This window comes from Centropristis striata, chromosome 3 (assembly GCF_030273125.1).
Source record: "Centropristis striata isolate RG_2023a ecotype Rhode Island chromosome 3, C.striata_1.0, whole genome shotgun sequence".
NCBI classification, from domain to species: domain Eukaryota; kingdom Metazoa; phylum Chordata; class Actinopteri; order Perciformes; family Serranidae; genus Centropristis; species Centropristis striata.
The window spans coordinates 33811963-33835139 of NC_081519.1; the positions used below are offsets into that span (position 1 = coordinate 33811963).

Consider the following 23177-nt stretch of genomic DNA (forward strand, 5'->3'; position numbering starts at 1 on the left):
TAAAAAAGACACAAAATTACCAAAAAAAGTAATTAAAGGGACCTTCCACACACAACACGGTAAAGTGCCATTCATATAAAACTCACATTAAACTTTCATATCAAGGTGGGGGCCACAAAATATCGTCACGAGGGCCGCAATTGGCCCGCAGGCCTCAAAACGCCTAAAAAAAACCCCATATCAAAGTAAATTGAAAGCCATCTTTGAATAGTTTGGAGTATATTTGTGGTTTTGGTCACATTTGAAAGGTAACACTCTGGTGATTATTCCCAAAGAGTCAGAATAACTGTAAGTAATGCTGTTATTGAGTGATGGAAGTTGAAAAAGGTTTTTTTGTTGTCCGCCTGAATATTTTTGTTAAATGCAGGCCTGCAGATCATTATAGCTGGGGTCCAAGTATCAAATACTCCCAATTCACATTTGATGAAGATATCTCAAAAAATGACTGTTTTGCACAGATTTTTATAACTATCATAGTTATGATTGGTATTTATGGGGACTCCAATAGCATCCTTGGTAACCATGGTGACATACCAAATGTCCATACGTTTTGAACCCTGCAACCTACAGTCGTCATTCTGGCTCTAATGAAAGGTGACAATTTGAGGAATCATATCACATATCCATATTTACTGTCACCATTACTGACACAGAGTTATTGTTGAAACATTTTCCACTCTGAAGCTAAATTTAGTGCAAACAGGTTGAATCATTTTCACACATTCAGCTGCAGAAGAATGTTTCCACGAGCTACAAAGCACAGATCGTTACATTTAGTGAGGTGAAAAGTTTTGCAGGCAGAAAGACTGAGAGGCTGACACAGTATCAGGGTTTCACCTATAGTCGTAATTTTAATGTAAATAATATGCCTTAAAAGATATAAGTTAAGAAGTTAGAGATTAATCTGTATGACATTTGGGCTGGATTCGTCCAGCTCTAAAGGTGTGTGTAATTATTCATGTTAGATATAAAAGTCTTACAGATGCTGCATTATGAACAGCTGGCAGGTGTACTGAACAGTGGAGTGTGGCGCCCCCTGCAGGCACAAATCAATTACTGTCAAACACTCGAGTGTCTCCTTCAGATCTTCTGGAGTTTTAAGTCTCCTTTTTAATCTCTTAATGTGTCTACTTTGCATTTTTTATTACATACAAAAATCAAATAATGCTAAACAAACAACAGAGTGTCTGTGTTGTTTCCACAAGTAGGTGTTTTTTTTAGAAAATGCTGCCGTGTTTTAAAAAAAAAAAATACATTGTAAAAAATGCGTTCCAGTATTTTCCATATTCAGTTTTTAACCATCACTCCTCATTTTGTAGTTAAATATCTAGTTATTCTGGATTTCCTTTGTTTTCTAAGGAGTCTGTTGACATGGATATACAGCACCAGACAAAAGTTGGGACACAGCTTCTCATTCAATGGTTTTATATTTATTTTTAATATTTTCAACATTTAGATTAATACTGAAGACATCTTTATGATTTAAGATCTTTTAAGTAGCCTTTAACCTTTTGCGTTGATGGTCTCAAACACATTAAGAAGGCAAGACATTCCACTCTAACTTTGGACATGGAGCACCTGTTAACTGAAAAGCATCCAGGTGATCAGCTGAGGAATCTGCTGAGAGAAGAACATATAAATATAAAATATATTCTGGCTTGTTTCACACTTTTATGTTTACTACATAATTCCATATATGTTCCATCATAGTTTTTAATGTCTTCAGTGTTAAATTACAAGTTAAAAATATTAAAAATAAAGAAAAAACACTGAATGAGAAGATCAAACTTTTGACCGGTAGTGTTGGTAAATAAAAACGGCATGAATGTAGTAAGAAAGTGAAAATATTAAACTATGATAAGCTAACAAGGCATAAGAACATTATATTTTCTTTATTTCAAAGTTTGGCCCCCAGAATCTGGTTAGAAAAAGTCTGGACAAATGAAGTAGCTGACATCTGATTTAGGGTAACTGCAATATTGTTCCTGAAATTGTAGGAGTAAGTTATTATACTTGACGTTACTGTAAAAAGTAATATTACTGTAATATGTTATTAGTAATACGCAAGATTATACAAAACAACAAAAACAAGAATGTAAAAAAACATTGTTAACTGAAATAAATACAATAACTTACTGAAACTGTATTGTGTAGTTACAAAACTAACAAATTATCGGGAAAATCATAGTTTTCGTCAACTTTTTTCATACAGGAATCATCGTTAAATCTGACTGAGACTGGGATGTTCAGCACTTCACTCCAGCCAACATTCAGAACACCCATAGCTGCGAGATTTAATCACCTTATTAGGGCTGAGATGGATATTAAAAGGAAATAAAAGCAACATTTATTGTGACCTTTTTGAATCTCGCACCCAACAAATACCCCATTACAAAAAAACTAAACTAAAACTAAGCATTTTCAACAAAAACTAGCAAACTCACTCTAAAAACAAATTAAATCGCACTAAATTTGAAAAAAACTTTTTTAACAAAATTAAAAGTAAAACTAATGAAGACTCGAAAACTATTATAACCTTGGTAATACGTGATTGACCAACACTGTCATGTTCGAGTCCCGTGCTGAGTGGAGGAAGTTGTGAAGGAAACAAAACAAAGCTCAGCCATTTTTTTTACATCCAGGTAACATTTTTATTAATTTGCTTTTTAAAAACAAACAAAAAGTTTCATTGTTTTGAACGCAGTGATGAGAGCCCAGCTTCCTGTTCGGCTGTGAGAGCGTCGGTAGACAGACAGACAGACAGTCCAGGAGCAGAGGCGTGTCCTCCAGACCTCCGACACGCACACACAGGAGGTCAGGGGTCACGCTGAAATATTGCATTTGTTTTCCGAGAACCATTATTTTAACATCACCGAACTGAGTGAAGCAGAAGTTTAGCTCCTTTGTAGGGAAGAGTGTAAACATGGCGGCATATAAAATATTTTATAAATACAGGGCGGCGTGCATGGAAAAAACAAAAAAACGAGAAACATAAATACAGTGTCTTGTTCTCTACTTGTGTGTTTTCCTCTCGACAGGTTGCAGAGAGGAAAACAGAGGCTCTCAAAACCGACAGGACAGAACTGAGCAGGAGGAAGATGATGATGATGATGCATGGCGTTTCCTGTTTTTAGACCGGCTGACTGGCTGGTGAAGGAGAAGATGTGTGTGTGACAGATATCCCTGACTGTCTATCCTGTCTTTAATGTACGTTCAGAGACAGAAGAGGGGAGGAGCGGGAAACAGTAGATGAAAAAGCTACAGCATCAGAGACAAAAAGTCAAATTAAAATCCCTCCTTAAAGGACAGAAGAGGGGAGAGAGAGAGAGAGAGAGAGAGAGAAATGTTACATGATTATAGGAAGGAGAGAAGACGCAAAGACGGGAAAAGGAAAGTGGGTAAAAGGTGAGAAGAGGAAGAGGACTTTGGACGAGACGAAACAGGAGTCTGAGTCTTCGTCTCACAGTCCGGTGTCGTTGTACGTTGGTGTGGCCACCTTCAGGATGCTCTGTGCGTTCTCCTCCACCAGAGGGCGCCACTTCACCTCTCCGGTCAGCATCAGGTCCTCTCCGTCCAGAGCGTCGATGTACTGCATCTGCATGGGACAGAACAGAGTCCACGTTACAGTTAGGACTTCATTCAACTAACCTCAATGTTTTCATCATACTGACTGAAATGTGTCACATGCATTAAGCTTTTTCTTTATCATCTGACAAATTCAATTTCAAATGTGTTTTTGTAAAAATTTTGTAAAAATTCAATTTTTTGTATCTCAAGCCTGAGACGACGTTGTTAGAGTTTAGAAACAGTAAATTGGAGCATAAACAAAAACAACAAGCTCAGGTACATTTAATAAGCATTTCATATATTCTGCTGCTCTGGTTATAAATGTGAATCAGGCTGCCGCTAAAAACTGCTTCATCAGGTCAAAAATGGTGATTAGATGCCTTTAAAGTCTAGTTATTTTTATGTTTTTATGTTTTTATTTTTTTTATTTTTTAACTGTTAATACCCGTCTTTGTTCAATTCCGCAAAAAGTTAAGTGTTTTTGTGTTGGTCATGTTAAACGTCATCAGCAACAGGTTTGTGTGCTACACTTGTAATCGCACCGTGACAATTAACCTGACAACCCTGTTTACTTTCCCTGAAGTGTGTGTGTTTACACATTCACACATATAAATGTACACACAGATACACATCCAGTGGAGTGTGTCATTTGTTTGTTTTCTGATGTAAGACTCTTTGTTGGCTGAGAGTTCGAGAGTTGAGTGCCTCCTTATGAGGATGCAGCAGTGATGGATGAGTGTCACCGATATTAACATAAAGGGAGAAGTGAGCGGCTGATGTAAACAGTGTAACAGAAGTGTTTCGAGGGGGATTAAAGGAAGTAAAGCTTAAAAGAAAGAGAGAGAGCGAGGGGTCCTGGACTACATGGCCTCAGCAGCAGATGGAGGCCTGCAGGTGTTTCTGAAAGCAGGAGAGTGTTTTCAATCTCACTGAGGGAAAGAAAATATACAGAGGAGAGAGGAGGAGGTGAGGAGGTTAGCGGGTAAGAAGTGCTCAGATGGGAGAGAGAGGGAGGAAACGGGAAGAACAGAGTGTCGGGTTGTAGTGAACTCTCTGGATACTGACAGCTGACATTTGCTCTAATAAGCTGCGTTCACACTGCAGGTCTCAATGCTCAGTTTGGATTTTCTGCTCAGATCTGATTTTCTATTTGACTTTTCTTTTCTTTTTTTTAAAATGTGGTCTTTATCAGACTGCAGTGTGAGCAGACCCCACGACCCTGCAGAAGAACAATAATGAATACGCTGTGAACAGAAGGAAACATGGAGGCTGCTGACGTCAGCGGAGAAGTTCTGAGCAGATGATAACAAGAAGAAGGACGAGGAGGACGACTGTCGCTCTCGAGTGAAATAAAAGGGAAAGAAGGAAAAGAAGAAGAAGGAAAAGAAGGAGAAGAAGAAGTTTCTGAATCACACATTTTTGTCTTTTTTTGGGCTTTTATCTCAATTTTTATGAGAAATATTGCATTTTTAGATAACAATGTTTTTAGGTGGAAAAATTATGAAACACTCCAATCAGACACTAAATATATATATTTATCTGCCTTTTTTTGACAAACACTGACTTTGAGTTTTGTTAAAGATAAGAAATCAGAACTGTTTACATCACACACAGGAAGTGAGAACACAACTACAACAGATGCTGAACACACCTGTTTGCGTACGTATTCCACCATGAGCTCCAGCTGTTTGGGATCTTCACACTCACAGCTGAACAGGTTTCTCCACAGAGCTGCTGCCAGCACGCAGTCATCAGACAGGATTCCCTGCAGACACAAACACACAAACTCAGTATTGATCCTGCATTAGGACAGGAGCTTCAGCATTTTGTACGGATGTCACGAGAAACAAAGCTTCAGCACAGAGTCGATGCATGCATGAAACACGATGGTACTCCTTTTTTTCCTCCCTATAGTACCACACGTGCTTCAGGGGACCAGGTAACCAGTGTCCCTCCAGGCTGCAACACACACCAGAAGTGAGCTTCTTGAGCTGCAGCATGGAGGGAGACCAGGCTTACCTGGTGAACACAGTGGTTGAATTTCAGCTTTTTTATGTGTTTGTTTTTTCTCAGTCTGACATTATTGAAACCGCTCAGCTAAATTTGGTAGTGAGAGCAACAAGTCAGCAGTTTGCCAAGTTGCCACTTCCGCTTTCTCTCTGCTTTCAACAGGATGAACAAAACCCTATATGAATGCGTAAAAAAGTAATTCTCACCTCATCATATCCAAATATTGCTGCGTAAAACGTCTCCGTCATCGCCTTCATTCCTTCCTTTCTATGGATGGCATCAATCTGTGAGCAACGAGACACACGGCAGAAACAAACGTTAAAAAGAGAGTTCTCACAGGAGATTCATCTCATGCACTGCAGTGGTTCAACGCAGCAGCAGCAGGTCAACAACACACGGTGGAGAGATGGTCAGAGAGTTTGGTTGCTGCAGTAATGATGAACACGGAGAAAATGACCAATGTTTTTACTGCTCTTTACCACAATTAGCATGAAACCTAAGAGCAGCTCCAATCACTGGTCCTGGTGGTGGTGGTGTGTGTGTGTGTGTGTGTGTAGTAGTAGTAAAAATACTTGAAAAGCATCTTTAACCCATTTAAGCCGGGAAAACATTACCAAATTTCTACCATTAAAACCGGAATGCTGTTGCGTTATTCTACCATTAAAGCAGGGAAAGCGGATACGTCGTTTTGAAGTATTTGTAGTTTTTCCACCGATTTTCGGTCTCTTGGCCAATGAAATGCATCAGAATACATGTGGGAGTCGCAATGCAACATGGGACTTTTCCAGAACTCAAATCATGGTGGAAGATGACTATAGCGGAGGGGGCTCAGATATAACAGCTATAAGCTCTCAAATACTTTTTGAATTTCATTTTTATCTGCTACAGTGGCTGAAAAATCTATTATTTAGTAGGAAGTGTTGACACTTCTGTTGAATTTCCAGAAAAACTAAATGGGTTAAGCACTTTTCTGGTACTGGTCGCCTGTCCATTAGGGTTCTGTCCGGCTTCTGATTAGTATAAAGAGGTTTTTCTGAGATGGATCTATGGTTGCCCTGGGCGGTAACCAGGTGTTTTACATTATATTAGATCACAAAGAAATCAGACTTTGTGTTGGGGTCAAACTGATAAAGATGTTTTTAACTCTGCGTCTCGTGTGCAGGCCTGTGCCAGCTCACAGGGATATTTGCAGTGTATGTACACATGCTGACAAAAGTTCACATATGCAGCTGTGAAAACACACACACACATACACACACACATGTCGCCCCCCGTGCTCCGCCCAATGCATGCATGCACACACACCAAGAGTGACCTCACAAACCACACTGTAATTTCTCATCTCTGACCTCTTTCTGTCACACAAAACAAAATGAGTAAAACTAAAGAGCTGGTACATGTGAAGCTGCTGCAGCTTGGCTACAGTTCAAACATCCCACTTGGTTAACATCACAGATTTTTTTTCAGTTAAGCTGCCACAAACAGTATTTTATAAGTAAATCTAAATGACTCAGACTGTGTTTTTTCCTATACAGGCAGAGGGAGAACTCAACCTTTTGACCCCAAAACCAAAGTGATCGATTTACAGACTACGCCTCATCATACAGCTATTAAATGTGAATAAATGTATTACAGTAATTAATAACCTGTTAAAAATGCTAATGGGGTTAAATATGGAGAAAGATTTTTTTTAGACTTGAAACAAAAAGTCTTGGATTCGTCTCGATGAATGATCTCATTTTACTCAGTGGAAGGGATCCAACTCAAGAAATCTTTCTCACGACGGAGTCAAGTTTATCAATATTAAACATTTAATTAAATCTGTTTGCTGACGCAGAAATTGTGCTGAATTTTATATTCATTTTAAATGTCATAATCCCTAAATTTCTGATAATTTCCAGGTTTACATTTTTGTTAAACACGAGCTCAGATTTAAACTCTCCGAACCCGAACAAGGCGTCTCTTTGGCTCCTTTGAAATTTTTCTCTGTGTCCTTGTCTTTCACTGCAATATATAAAATCTATATAAATCTATAAGTCCTGCAGCTCTATGAAATCAACACAATCATGACTAGAAGTGGGAAAAACTCAAACATGTCTTTGTGCAGAATAACACAGTTACACAGGTTGAATTTCTCTGATATAATCATTATTTTTTTTAAATTGTAATAAAATGGAATTTATATATAAACACTTTACCAAGTGCCCACAACTGTCCTAAATATTGTAAAAACAGTTTTCTCCACATATTCTACATATTCTCAATATTGTCATGTTTTCAGCCTCTCCTGTCCTCTCCTCTCTCCTCTGTGTAAACAGATTTTCAGTGAATATTTGTCACGTGACCGTTGGTCTCAGCAGAATCAATCATGTCTTCACAGTGTCTCTGAGGAGCAGAATTTAATGTTTAACAGGATCTTGTTAGTGCAAACGCTTTATTATAAATGACACATGTAGAATTAAGAGATTCTGACAAAAATATCAACTTTTTAAACAAGTTTTGGTCACTTCTTATAACAGAAACGTTTGTAACCTATGATTAGATTTGTGACTTATTTTACAGTTCTCTCTAAAAACATATAAACATTTTGTTTTAAAGAAAACATATTTCAAAGCTGGCTGGTTGGTGGAGTTCAAAAGGTCAAACCCTTATTTGTCTTAAAATAAGTTCATGACATCTTTGAGACTAAAGAGCATTGACTGTTTAGTGACTGTAAAATGTGTTGCAACTCTAATCACGTAATTTGAACAGGTCAAACACAAAAACAAAAGTAACTATCGTGTGTTTTCCCCCATTAACTTTGAGAGTTGGGTCCAGCATAATGCGAGCATGAGAAAGTCTCTCTGAAAGCCACATTCGAACAAAGCCAAGATTTAAGTCTGTGATGTCAATGAGCGACACTTCCTGGAGCTGCTCCACTGAGAAAGAATAGAGGAGCGACTCTGTGGACACGGCGACCGCAGCCAGGCTCGCTCTCCGGGGATTTCACTTCACTCTCCGCTTGAGAACTGTTGGCACAATTATGCTGATGTAAAACTTTAAATAAACACAACCTGCATCCTCTGTAGCATGCAATGGCACGAATAAAACTTAATGCACTGTTGCATCAGCCCAAAGCGGAAACGTTTCTAAAATAATGAATATTTATTTAACAGAATGACATTCAGTTGTTGTCAGGCAGAGCACCAGCTCTGTTCTACTTAACAGAAAACGGAGCGCGACAACCAATCAGCCATTTGGAGCTGAGATGTTGAAAAGAACCAGTCACACACTCATGTTCAACAGACGTTTGTGTGACGCAGTTCATTTATTAATACAGACCTCTTTGTCAGAGTCGGAGCGTGTGACTGAAGCGATATTTGTCCGTCTTTGTGATTTCCTCCCATGTTGGTTTTCATGGTTCATTCTAAAGCGAATCCACAGAAAACCCTTTCAATTCAGCACTTTTAATCGCAAATAATCAAACTTTCTCAGCTGAACTTTCTGACTTTGTTTCTGTTACTGACTGAGAATGACATCTCCACATCCTCCAGATGAACCCCAGACTACGCCCTAGCATACTGTTATTAAATGAGAATAAATGTTTGATAGTAATTATTTTAGTATTATTTATTACCTCCGAAATTTTTTTCAGGACAACACTATGGTCTCAATCACTAGTAAAAAATGTTCTTCAAGACAATTTGATGTTAATAGTTCTAATAATGGCCCCATTTAGAAGAAATAGAAGATAAAGAATCATGATTTGGGGCGTGGCTACCTTTGATTGACAGGTCACTGTCAAGTATTTTCACTTAATTCACTTTATTTGAACGTTTTGTTCAGTAGAAATGTCTTGTTCAGCGTTTGGTTGGACTAACAGACACTCCAAGGAGTCGCTGTTCAGTTTTCTTCGGTAAGTAACATGCATTTTGTTTTTGTTTTTTGCTAGCCAAAACTAACATCCCAGTTAATGCTCCAGTTAATGCTAACATGAATTAGCAGCAGCTTCTCTCAGTCAGGTTGAGGTGTAGAGAGGCTGTAGTCAGTGATCAGATCCCTCTCGCTCCTCTACAGTCCAGATATGGTCTGCTCCCCGTTTCGGAAACAAGATGGCGACGAGTGTAATGCTGAACTCGAGGCTTCCAACGGGCCACAAACCAACGGGTGACGTCACGATGACTACGTCCATTATTTATATACAGTCTATGACTATAATGCATGTTTATGGCTGAAATGTTGTTATATGAACTTGTGGGTTTAATGCTGCTGACTGACCAGATGATTACCATGATGCTGTACAGGAAGCATCACAGTGACACGTATATGTGTACATGTACACACACAAGCAGGAAAAAAACTCACCCCCATGATTTTGCTCCTCTGCTCTACATCCTCCCACATGGAGTGGACAATGTAACGGCACATGTACTTTCCTTCTCTGCCCTCCTGACGCATCCGCACCAAACACATCCTGACAGAGGAAACAACAGAGAAAAAAGATAGTGAGAGAGAAAGAGATGTGAGGAGATGTACAGAAACATCAGACAGTAGGAAAGAATCCTGTACGTAAACGTAATGAATAAAACACTATAATTTACTAATCCCTTATGACATATTCAACTGTACAAAGACAATATATTAAATCTTAGACCTTAATTTATATGTTTATTCTGAATTTGATGCCAGCAGGACATTTTTAAAAAGCTGGGACAGGAGCAACAACAGATTGGGAAAGATGCAGAACGCTCCAAAACCAGCTGGACCATTCGACAGGTAAACAGGTGATGGTCTCAAGACTGGGTATGAAAGAGACATGAAGCTCAGGCTCAGCTGATCACAAGAAAGGATGGAGCGAGGTTTACTGATTTGTGGGCAAATAATCCTACAGTTTAGGAACAATGGTTCTCAATGAGCAATTCACCATCTACATGTGCATCTCAATAAATTAGAATATCATAAAAAAGTTTATTTATGTCAGTAATTCAGTTCAAACCATGGAAATAACAGATTATATAGATCAATTACACACATAATGAAACATGTGAGGTCTTAATTTATTCAATTTCCTCTAATTATAATGATTATGGGTTACATTTAATGAAGACCCAAAATTCAGTGTCTCAAAAAAAAGTAATATTACAAAAGACCAATTTTAAAAAGTATGTTTAATATGTAAATGTTGGCCTCTGAAGAGTATGTCCATCCATATGCACTCAATACTTGGTTGGGGCTATTTGTCTCGAACTACTGTAAATTAACTTCCATCATAATTTAATTTATTGAGATGCACCTGTATAAGATAATTTAAAGCTTCGCAGAATCATAGAAATCTCTGCTTTTAAGGGCAGAGCAGGTACCCAACACTGGATGAGGTTCAGACCTGTCTGCCTTTGAAAATGCGTGGAGACAAAGGAGACCCCGGAATGTTGACATTGTGGTCATATATCAGAAAGAATCGGAAAGAATTTCACTGAGAAAAGCTGATGTAACAGAGGTAAACATCCCCCGTCCTAATGCTTTTCAAACATTTTGCAGGAAACTCAGAACGAGTAAATCTACACTAAACAATACATTTTATCAGTCTGAAATTAAAAAACAGTGTGCCAACTGTTGGGGTTGTGTGTGTGTGTGTGTGTTCTTGTACTTCCCACATAGTGAGGACCGGAACACATTTTTAACCAACAGAGTGAGGACATTTTTGCAAAGTGAGGACATTTCGGCCTCACTTCTTTAAAGGCTTTTTTGAGATTTCAGACTTTGTTTTAAGGGTTCAGGTGACAATTAGGTTTATGTTTAAAAAAGATAATTAATTAACTAACTGAAACTGTATTGTGTGGTTAGAAAACTAACTAAAATTATATTGAAAATGTCCTTCGTTTTCATCTTTGTCAACTTTTTTCATACATACTGAAGATTGATAAGGCAAAGGAAATGAAGGCAAAATTTACTGTGACCTCTTTTAATCTCCCACCCAACAGATACCCCATTACAAATAACTAAAACTAACACTAATGAAAAATTTTAAACTATTATAACATTGCAAGGGAATTCACTTTTCCAATGAGGGCCCTCATGAAGATAGAAGTACAAGATTGTGTGTGTGTGTGTGTGTGTGTGTGTGTGTGTGTGTGTGTGTGTGTGTCTGAAACTCACCACACATGCAGCTGCGCTATCAAGAACCAGGAGTTGAGTGTGTCAGGGAGGGAGCACTCTGAAACACACACAAAGAGAAACAGCGTTACACTCACACTCATATCAGTTTATTGGTCTGTCGACGGAAAATAATCTCTGCAATCTGTCTCCTTTTCATAATCGATCCTTTGTTTCATTTTTCAGACAAAACTTGCAAACATTTACTTATTCCAGCTTCTGAAAAGTCAGGAATTGCATCAAAGAAAGTCAAACTGAAATGAAACTCAAGTAATCTCCTCAGGCTGTGGGAAATCATCCAATAAAATGTCTTTTTGTGAGACATTTTATAGACAAAAGAAGTCGTGAAATAAAGTCTGGCAGATTAAACACTAATGAAAAGAATGGTTAGTTTAGCAGCCCTGCAGCATCATGTCCTATAAAGGCCCTGATATAAAGCAGCTTTCACAGAGCGGAACTGAAGCTCGTTTGAGCTAACCATTTGTTTTGTTTTAAAAATAACCATTTTACTCAGTTGCATTCTAAAGATTTAAAAATGTTACAATTTTAATCTCAGCAGCCATCGGTATATTCCTGTAACAGCTGTCAAATGTCTGTAAAACGCAAATCCTACCAAAAATATTCTTTGATTTCAGTTTCAATAGTGGAATTAATATTTTTCAGTTTTGCATGTTTGGTTGGATGAAAGAAAACTTTTTAAGATGTCACCTCGAGCTCTTGGAAGATGTGATGTGACAAAAAACCCCAACCTTTTCCAACATTTAATAGTCAAAAACAATCGATAAAGGAGATGAAATTCAACAGATCAGTCTATAATGACAATGATTATTAGATGAGAACTAAACACTTCTACAGCTGTAGTTGTAATGAATGAAGTACATATAAAGTATTTTAATCTGTTATTTAACTATCTTAACGTTCTTAAATGAACATACAGGAGACAGACTTTACTATAGCAGCAGGTTTAACATGTAGTATGATAAAGCAGCAGCTCCAAGTGTGTGTGTAATATAAGTGTGTGTGTGTGTGTGTAATATAAGTGTGCGTGTGTGTGTGTGTGTGTGTGCCAGGCAGTAAAGCGTCAGAGAAATGTGTCAGGCAGGTGGTGACAGTGTCCCTGAATTTCAACCAGTTTCTTTTGGATCAAGATGCCTTAATGTTCACTGTTTGGATCAGGACTAACTTTGTGCGTGTGTGTGTGTGTGTTTTCAAATAAATAACTTTCCAGTTTTCCTCAGCAGGTTTACTTAGCGTTATCAAAATATTTCTTCTCTCCTATATTCAAAACATTCATGCAAACAACACTGATCCTATTTTCAAACTGGATGCAAATTGACTCTGCAGACAGTGAAAGAAGCTCAGCAGGATTAAAGATGGATGCGATAAGTGCTTTCTCCAGGTTATTTAAGGACCCGTTTGAGTTTGCTATATTTAAAAAGTATAGTTGCGTGGGAAGAGATGCTCAAGAGGTCTTTAACAGCCGGAAACAGATACAGTGGAAGTCTACACACCGCTGTTAAAATGTCAGGGATAGACAGAGAAAAATCACTCTTGAAGCACCTTTTGGTTTTATGACAGGAGCCAGTCTTTTGAGGAAGGAGTCTATCCTGCCTTGGGAATCTTTGCCCACTCTTCCTTGCAAAAGCGCTCCAAATCTATCAGACTGCGAGGACATCTCCTGTGCACAGCCCTCTGTAGGTCATCACACAGATTTCCAGATTTTTTTTTGTTGATTTGGAGGTATGCTTTGGGTCGTTGTCGTGCAGAGGCCTGAAGGTTTTTCACCAAAATCGACTGATATTTAGCACTGATTATAATTCCCTCTCCCTCGACTAAAGCCTCAGTTCCAGCTGAAGAAAAACAGCCCCAAAGCCTCACGCTGCCTCCACCAGGCTTCACTGTGGAGATGCTGTTTCTTTGGTGATGTGCAGTGTTGGTTTTGCTCCAAACATCCTTTTTGGAATTGTGGCCAAACCCTTGGCCTCATCAGATCACAACACTTTTTCCCCACATGCTTCTGGCAAAATGAAGCAGGGCTTGGAGGTTTTTCTGTGTAAGAAAAGGCTTCCGTCTTCAGCCGTGACATGTGAAGAACACGGGAGATTGTTGTCACATGTTGTCCCCATCGAGTACTCGCCAGAAATTCCTGCGGCTCCTTTAATGTTGCTGCGGGCCTCTTGGCAGCCTTCGGACCAGTTTTCTTATTAGTTTTTCATCAAATTTTTTGAGGGACTTCCAGTTCTCGGTAATGTTACTGTTGTGCCATATTTTCTCCACTTGTTGAAGATGATGTGTACACATGTGCAGTTTTCTTTATTTTCCCACACTAACCAATTTGAGTTTGATTTTAATTGAATTGCACAGATAGTATAGGTCACATTAAAAGGTGGAGAAAAAAATGCAATTTTAACAGGAGTGGGTAGACTTCCACTATCCACTGTAACAAAAATCTGGGACTAATATCTATTGTTGAGCCTCAAAGAAAACCATTTTTTTCTGTTTAACGTTTTGCATGAAATGTGCTAAATGTTTGGCTTATTTTACCGTGTTACTGTTAAACTGGTTCATCTGATTCTGCTCTTCACTTACTGTCAAAGAACTCGTCGTAGTTGATTCTCTCTACACAGCATGTGTACATGCGCAAGGCAGCAATCTTGATTTTCTGTGAAGACAAAGTGGAAAAAAATCAGCAACATCATAAACATGTTAATCACACTGCAGCTATTAAGTCATAATATTTCCACATTAAAAGTTAGTATCCACAATAATTAGATAATTGGATAAATACAGCGGCCCTCATTTATCAAACCAGTGTATGACAGAAAGTGGGCGCACAATAATTTCTACGCAAGCCTCTGCATTTATCAATTTGGACGTGAATGGAGGGTACGATCAGATCTCACGTCTGCTCTCAGATCGTGTATGCAAATTTGAGTCAGCGTGAAGTCACACGTCTGAGTTGGAGAATTGATCTTAGACTATTGTATTAACGCCTGAAGCTGATAAAACTCTGTGGTGTTTTGATTTTTAATGGTGACAAAGCAAAGCATGTTTAGGCTACATCATTTATCATGAAAACATAATTTGGAATAAATACACCCTGCGATCGTGAAATTCTTTAACCAGAATACCAGCTGAGGATATTAAATGTTGTTGTCTTCTGCTATTGACTGTTGGTTCCCGAATAGAAACATTTCCAATCAGCGCTGCCACGCACTCCTCTGACTGGGACACAATTATTACTAAATGTAACGAAGTGATTAATATCTCTCCTTCATAATAATAATATTTATATATTATATAGGCTGTTAGGCTTCATATATCACAATGTTTAAATGAAATATTCCAACCTCACCAGGCGTTTAATGGTCCGCTACTCTGCTGACAGACTGATTTCCTTCATTTTCACTTTTTATGCTGCCGAACAAAACCAGTTTGTTCTGTTGCAGCTGTTGGACGTCAGCGTTTCACTTTCTGCCTCTGAGAAATTCATCTTCTTTTGGAATTAAAAATGACTTTAAAACATTGTTTACCTCCTTTAACCAAAACCTGTGACATATTCTAAGTCTATGCTCCAAATGTAAAATATTCACCAAACTTGAGTATTAAGTACTTTTATTTTATAAACCTCAGTCGCTGCGTATTTCTGTAATATGTCTATTTCACTCCTGTTGTTATTTGCGTCGGTGCACTTAGCTGACTTTAGGGGGGAAAAAATCCTCTTTTCGCCCGTATTGCGCCCTTCGGTATTGCAAACTCTCCAGGCGAGCCATCTGAATTTGGTATATATTATATCTATATTAAGGCGTGGTATTTAAATGACCCTTGTTTCGAGCCGCCACATTTATCAACTGCCGATCATTCTTACGCTGTGGTTGGAGAGATACGATCGTTTGAAAAACCACACGTGAACCCTGACGTGAGATGAAATATATGCTCAGATCTACGCTTGTTTCTTCGCTCGTTTCTACCTTCGTTTGATAAATGAGGGCCAGTATGTTTAAATATTCCACTTGACTTAAAAAATCTCCAGTTGAAGTGCCTGAGAGAGTTTACACACAGTGAGGTTTCTAGCTGCACCAACATGTGTTAGAATACTGTCACACAATGCAGCCGTCAGGGGAACTTTATCTGTGCAGCATCTTTTTAACACAGAGGATCCAAAGTGCTGGTACATTTTAACCACCTGAAATATATATATATGTTAACACACACACTCCACACATTTAACTGCAAGGAGAAAGCAAGAATACAGAAGGCAGCACAAAGCTTTGAGCAGAAACAGGACATGAGGTCAGAGGTGTGTAACTGCTCATGGCAAACGTTGCCAATCCGGCGTGGAGCCCGGCACTTTGCTGGATGGCACAACAACACGCATTCCTCTGCACATACGCCACTTCTTCTACTCTTTGGACAAAACCTCCCACAGAAGCAGCCCTTCCTGTGGCTGTAAATGTTTATGCTTTACTGATGTGCGCATTCTTGGAAAACTCACTCACCACAACGGTGTGATGCAACGGATGTAACCAAAAAACACTAATATATATTAAATAACAGCATTTTATGACCTTTTTCACTGGCTTGCCAGCAGCTCTAGTCACATTTCAAGCTGTTTCCTTGATTACTGGATGTGTTAATCAGTAATTAGTAAATGATTCAACAGAAAGTGCTGCTTTTTCCGTAGTAACAGTGTTGTTAAACTCCTGCAGCAGCTCACAATCACCACAACATACAAATACGTATAAAGTGCTCAGCTCAAAACAGTCTGCAGTGCTATCTGAACATGATGTCACACTTGTCTGTGCATTTTTGATGATTCGTGCATATCAGAAAATCCATCAAACATGCAAATGAGGTTCCACGTTTCCTCAAGATAGATAGATATTTGGATTATGGAAGTTCCACAGTTTGGGCATGAAACAATGAAACAAGGCAACGCCATCTTCACTACGCTTGACTTTAGTGACACAAATGGCTGACACAATTTTAACCATGAAAAAGCAAAACACTGGTTAGAAGCCTTCTTCACAAGGCACTGGATCCTGTCCAGAGTCTTTCTGACATGGCGGGTAGGGTTGGGTTATGTCTACCAAATTGCACACGATTATGTCAACAGTTAAACATCACAATGGACGATGATACCGTCATCCAAACTACTTAAATCATTTAAGCACAAAACCCACTACAGGGGCTTTAATATCCACCACGAAGAATAAAATGATGTCCATTATCTTATTCATTCTTTCACCAGAAATGAGTTCATTACACAGCCTGAAAAAATAATTGATGTGACAGTTGTTAGTGTGCCCTTGCATAAATCAGTCAGTGCACCTTTAAATGAACCATAATTGTTACTTTTTACGTATGTAATTAATGCCACCACAAACATGTGCAGGTGTAGGTGTGGATGCTGATCAGTGTATGATGGCATTGTCCATTGACCGACCGTAATGGCACATAGTGTGTGTTTCTGCTTAGACAGCAGCCACATTCATATCCCTGTATATTAGGGCTGTCACTTTTCATTTTAAATCCCAACATTTCTTTGATCGGCATGAAACTGTACTCAATTTGTCAAACTGTATTGACAAAATTCTTAACATGACCTTTTTCTTTTGCCCTGCTGACCTGACAGTAAATTAAGACAGGAGGAGACAACGTATGTTTTAGTTCAAATTCCTGTGAACTTCACTTTTTAAAATAGAGACAGTCTGACTGTATAGGTTTAAAAGCAGTGTGTGCTGCAGGGATAGGTTGTTGGGGGGTGTTTGAGTCTGTGAAGAATATTCCTGGCTGACAGCCCATAATTTAAGCTCCCTGCTGGGAGGTCAGACCTCTGACCACCACACACACAAGTTATATAAGTATCTTCTTAACAGACAAACCTGAGCGACAGCAGCAATCCACTCTGAACACTCACAAACACTCAATTAGCACACCTGCTGTCAGTAAACTAACACTAGGCATTTGTTGTTGGGAGTAAGTAAGAGTTTATGTAAGTTATTATAATAGTAGTAGAATATAAGTAAGAGTTACTTAGTTAAAGACAGTGATGATTACATCGTATTAATCTCTATCACTCCCCTGCATCCATGCCTCCCTCCCTGGATGTTTCCCTCAGGGTGTTGCTGGCATTTTTATACTCAACCAACAAGTTAAATAAGGGTAAAGGTGCAGCTGCAACTGTAAACATTTCCACCCTGCACTCAGCAAGAAGCAGGCACTGGGCTGATCTTCAGCTAGAAGACCAGTAAAATCCTCATTTTAAATGTTTGAGGTTGCTCTCCCTAACATGAGCAGGACTGGCCGTGACATTGAGAAACTGATGTGCAGATAATGTTACAAATGCAAAGCTGCCATTGTTACACATTTATGCAATGAAACTGAAGTTTCAGCAGAGAGAGAGCAGTGAAGTCTGCACAATAATTATTCTGCACCCACTCCTTGTGGAATCTGCAGACAGCTGCCAGATAGCAACTCGCCAACCGCCATGCCTGCACAACATTAATACAGCAGTGAACAACTTTTTACTATGTAAAGATAAGGTGGAGTAATGGCGTTCTGATGACAGAATGATCTTTGTTTACAGCAAACAACAAATTGACTTGAACTGGTCCGGTGAGTGTACATGTTCGAACATCTTAGTCCAGCTCTGCCCTGCTCTGATATGGCGGTTACCACTGATTGGGCTTCTCGACCCACACCGCTGTCGCTTAGCTTAGCGGCCACCTGCTGGATCCCTCCCAGGTTACACTCTTAGCTCTGTGTCCACTGTTCGACCACGGTGTTCGCACCTTTAGCTTCTGGCCGCCTGCAGGCTATTCTTCTTCTTCTTCTGTTTATTGGCGGTTGGAGGTGCATTAGACTGGAGTTCCTGCACTAGTTCAACTGCTGTTGAGTCGAGTGCAACACCAAATAAACTTGGTTTAGCGTTCTGGTCCGCTTCGATAACTTTTACACCAGTCAAAGCATACTATCTACAGCTTTTATAATTGGAAAAACAAAAAAGAACTGTTTCATGCGTGCCGAGTCGAGGCGTGCTGCACCGTGCGGTGGAAATGAGGCCATTGTCTTCTATGACCTGTCAAACTCTAATCTTACTTTCAATTAAAAAGTTTTGTGAGGGCATTTTTTCTTTTGCCTCCTTATTCTTCTCATCTCACAATCACCCTTTCCGTCCTTTGTGTCTCCACTCCTCCATTCTTCATCCTTTCCCTCCATGTTCACTCTCTCCTTCCCACCATCACTCACCCATTTGTTGTATTTGAGAGGTCCGGTGAAGCCCATGGCCTCAATGAGCTTCGTGAAAGCCCCGACTTCTTCCTCTGTGTGCTGGGGCGTCTCCTTCACGCTGCAGAGCTGATGGAGGAGAAGTGGAAAAAAGCAGTGAGGAGAGGATGACAAACGGGGTGAAAGAGGAGGAGAGAAGAAGTTAAGAGGGAAATGTAAGAGAGGAAGGAGGACAGAAGAACGGAGGGAGAGATGAGTAATAAAGAGGATGAGAGGAAAGAAAGAAGGGGAGGAAAAGTGGAAGAAAGATGAGGTGGGAGCAAAACCAGCTTTGACAGAAGTGACACAGCATAAGAAGAAAGTACTTGTCTTGATATTCCCTGTGTATACTGGATGACCCTTGTTAAATCCACACACACACTCATATGATGACACACACCTGGTGAAGATGGCCTTTACTGGGCGAGTGCTGAGTAATTAAATATACCCACAATAGGTCAGTATATTAATTTAGCTGCATGTTGTCTTCAGGCCCTGACAGGTTTATTACTGCCACCATGACCCCCGTCACCCGGCATCAGCGTAAATATCACACACAGACAATCTGTTGTGGTCGAGCTCCGCAGCAGGGCCGACCACCTAAACCAGGTCCTGTTTAAGACTGACAGCTCAGGTTGAACCACAAAGTCTCTCTGTGCTCAGCCCTCAGAGCTCTTTGACCAGATAATTTTACTATTACTATATTTTTTTTACCTTTAATACAAACTCAACAGTAAACTAGAAAGGCCTGGGACGGGATGAAGATAACTTGCAGCCCTCTGGAGCAATCTGTTACTCCTTTTCTACTGTTTGGAGGAAAATGATAGCTGCATAGCAGTGAAAGGTTTCCAGTCCTACAGTTGAAGTTGTGTCTTTACGTTGTGAAAGTAAGTAACTAAGCATTGATCTAGTATTCGAGGCTGTGTATTATTGTTTTTATTGAAGCAGCTGCACCCAATATGCCTCTGCACCGTAAGCAGCCAAATGCTGTTTCTTTTTTTGTGGCAAAGCAAAAGCTACTACTTTTCTCAGTCACGCTGCAACATAAAAAGTTAAGAGATTTTACAGGTAACATTACACAACACTGTACAGACTGACTATAAATTATTTTTAAGCTAAATAAACACATACTATTTTACTGATTATTCTCATTTGTCTGGAACATTGAACTTGTCCAGGAAATCTTATTTTCTAACAGAAACCCTGAGTTCAGCTTCACTTTTTTTGTAACAATAAAAAAAACTGCAGACAACAGGCTCTGAATGTGGTTTTCTTCAGCACACCTCCAACTTGATCTCCCAACATAAACAAATTCTTTCACCTTGCTGGTTTGCAATGTGTCAAGAAGGCTTGAAGGGTTGTGGGAAATTTGGATAGGTCTTCAGCACTTTATACTTACTTATACTTATACTTTATACTTTTTAATTTCATGACTTACTGATCTACTGGGAGGAGAGCCAGAGAAAAAACAATATGTCTGTCATAAATACTACACTTTCCACCCCATTAAGTCTACTTAATCTGACTGATAAAGGCCTACCTACATTCATACTTGCACACTTCTGTTTCTGTGTGTGTGTGTGTGTGTGTGTGTTACCTGTGGGGTGATGTGCAGTGTCCGACATGGTGTTAAATTGGGAGAAGACACTCTGGCCAGCTGGCAGGCTCTGGCAAAACAGGCTTCTTGATCCAACACCTGGATACAGACAGAGAGAGAGAAGATTTACAGTTTCCCATGAAAAGCTTCTGATTTTGAAATAAGTACCAGTTTCACACATTTCCACACAGTAGATCAGGGTCCAAAAGGTTTTATAAACTGTGGCCCTGTTAGAGGAAAGTATCAGGGATCTAATCAAATGTATCATATCTTTCTAGGATTTCATATGATTCTATTACAGCTGCTGCAGTGTGTGTAAAAACACACACTATAACTACATTGACTATCACATGTAAAAAAACAAACAAACAATATAAATACTACTGTTGATGTTTCAAATCTGATATATTGTCAACAGCATTTGGTGGTAGAGCCACAATGATTAGAGGTTTAATCAATCAGTTGATCCAAAGAAAAGATAGTAATTCCAATAAAAAAGTATCAAATATTTCATGTTGCAGGATTTAAAATGTAAGGATTTGCTGCCTTATAATTAATTAGATTAAATATATGATTTTGGGCAATGTGAAGCCATGACTGATTCTGCTGAGACAAACAGTCATGCAACAAATATTCACTGAAAGTCTGTTTGCACAGAGCAGAGAGGAGAGGACAGGAGAGGCTGGAAACTTGACAGTAATTCAATAAGTACAATATGTGGAGACCCTTGTGTGAAGTACTTGTGAACATAGATTCCATTTTATTTCAAGATTTTAAAATATAATTTCAGAGAAATTCTACTTTTTTATGACATTATAGCACATTTTTTTAAACTTGTTCCAACTAGCTGTGATTGTGCTGATTCCATAGAACTGCAGGACTTACATATTTTATACTTTGCAGTGGAAAATCAAGGACACACTGGGTAAAATGTAAAAAGAGATTTTAAAAAAGCCCTGAAACTGGTTGTTGGGGTTCACAGGGTTAACTGGATAAAAATGTGGTGTGTGTTATATTTTAACCTGCACGGTCAAGTTCACCTACAGTCTCACAGGTAAATCTGTTTAAAACAACAGCTCTGACAGTTGGTGTTGTTTTGGTTGAATGATAATGAAACAACACACATATTCTTCACAGATAACATCGTCACACTTAAAATAATCGCCTATGTCATTTTTGTCAAAAAAAAAAAAGATTTTATCCATTTAAGATAATGGCCTATGTCAAGTGTGTGACTTAAGCTGATTTATTATGCCTAAGTCAAAATAAAATGTGACCAAGGCAATTTGGCATTTGGCATTTTTTGAACATGCCTTTGTGACTTAAGCAAGATATGGTAACACTTTATTTTGGAGGTGTCTAAATAAGGGTGATATGAGTGTGTCATAAACATGACATGGGATGTGTCATGAACATTATTGATACTTTGAATGCTTGTCATGTCATGTTTCTGACAGGCTTGTGTGACTCTTATGTAGACACCTTCAAAATAAAGTGTTACCATATCTTGCTTAAGTCACAAAGGCATGTTCAAAAAATTGCCTAAGTCATTTATTTCTCTTAAGTTACATAATTTACACACAGTGTTATTACTATGCCAATAGCCATATGTTACATCCTTTTTGAGTGAAATGATCAATAAATGTCATATGTTACACTTTTGGTGAAGTTTTTTGTTATTGTGTTTCCTGCAAAACCTTATTATTTTAACAGTGTGACGATATAATATGTGAGATGTGACCCTCTGCAGTGTGTTCACAGCTCTTTTCACATAGTAATGTGGCGTGTTTGATAACTTAGCCTAAATCCTATTAGCCGGCTAGGCTAACGTTAGCTCGCCGTCTCACCTTTCCGTACGCGGCTCTGCTCGCGGTCACGTTAATAACGTTTCTGACGGCAGACTGCAGCGGCCGCCGATACATGACTCCCACCGTGTCCCGATACCACAGATGAGAAGCGGGCTGCCACTGAACCGCGGCTCCCTGCTATAAAAACCTTCAGGTCTGGTCACCCCCACCTCCTCCTCTTCAGCAATGTCAACGGAATCTGTCCGGCACCGAGTCCCGCCCGACCAGAAAAGAAGGCTCAGCGAAGAAAAGTTCCGCTTCGTCACAGAGCGGCTGTGGATTTATTTATTTATTTATTTTTTATATATGGGCCATTTGCATTTTGTAACTATTCAAAAATAAACTTAGTTCTTAATCCAGGAACCTGCTATATTATGACTTTTTCCATTCTCACTCACATGCAATATCCATTTGAGCCCTCTGAACCCCACCTGTGGCCTTGAATTTCACTGCAATATATAAAATACATATGAAATATATAAGCCATGCAGCTCTATGGAATCAGCACAATCAAGGCAGTGTATAGAAGTGTATTTTGTGCAGAAAGACACAGTTAACAAATGCCATAGAGCATTAAAAAAGAAAAAGAAAAAAGAAAGTTGAATTTTTGGAGGGGAAATAATAATAATAATAGTGTGTGTGTGTGTGTGTGTGTGTGTGTGTGTGTGTGTGTGTAAATATATTGTATCTTAAGTATAATTTCATGATCACATTATTGTAATTTTTTCTTAGGGGTGAAGGTAAATAAATTAATA

The 23177-nt window shown here is 39.0% G+C and overlaps 1 protein-coding gene across 1 annotated transcript; it reads right to left on the bottom strand.

Moving 5' to 3' along the window:
- Positions 1–2626: 2626 nt before the first annotated feature.
- Positions 2627–22614, bottom strand: LOC131968979 (ubiquinol-cytochrome-c reductase complex assembly factor 1). The gene is made up of 9 exons (XM_059330075.1): positions 22423–22614; positions 20576–20674; positions 18961–19068; positions 14299–14371; positions 11713–11770; positions 9922–10030; positions 5784–5861; positions 5219–5332; positions 2627–3595 (listed from the first exon to the last, which is right to left on the bottom strand). Exons 1-9 carry the CDS (start codon positions 22495–22497, stop codon positions 3461–3463), a joined length of 849 nt encoding a protein of 282 aa, XP_059186058.1. The 5' UTR covers positions 22498–22614; the 3' UTR covers positions 2627–3460.
- Positions 22615–23177: the final 563 nt, after the last annotated feature.

Coding starts and splice junctions, on each gene's coding strand:
- LOC131968979 (XM_059330075.1), bottom strand. CDS start 22,497: ATGTATCGGCGGCCGCTGCAGTCTGCCGTCAGAAACGTTATTAACGTG. Junction 19,069..20,575: donor CACTGCACATCACCCCACAG/GTAACACACACA, acceptor CTCCTCCATCAG/CTCTGCAGCGTGAAGGAGAC. Junction 11,771..14,298: donor CTACGACGAGTTCTTTGACA/GTAAGTGAAGAG, acceptor TGTGTGTTTCAG/AGTGCTCCCTCCCTGACACA.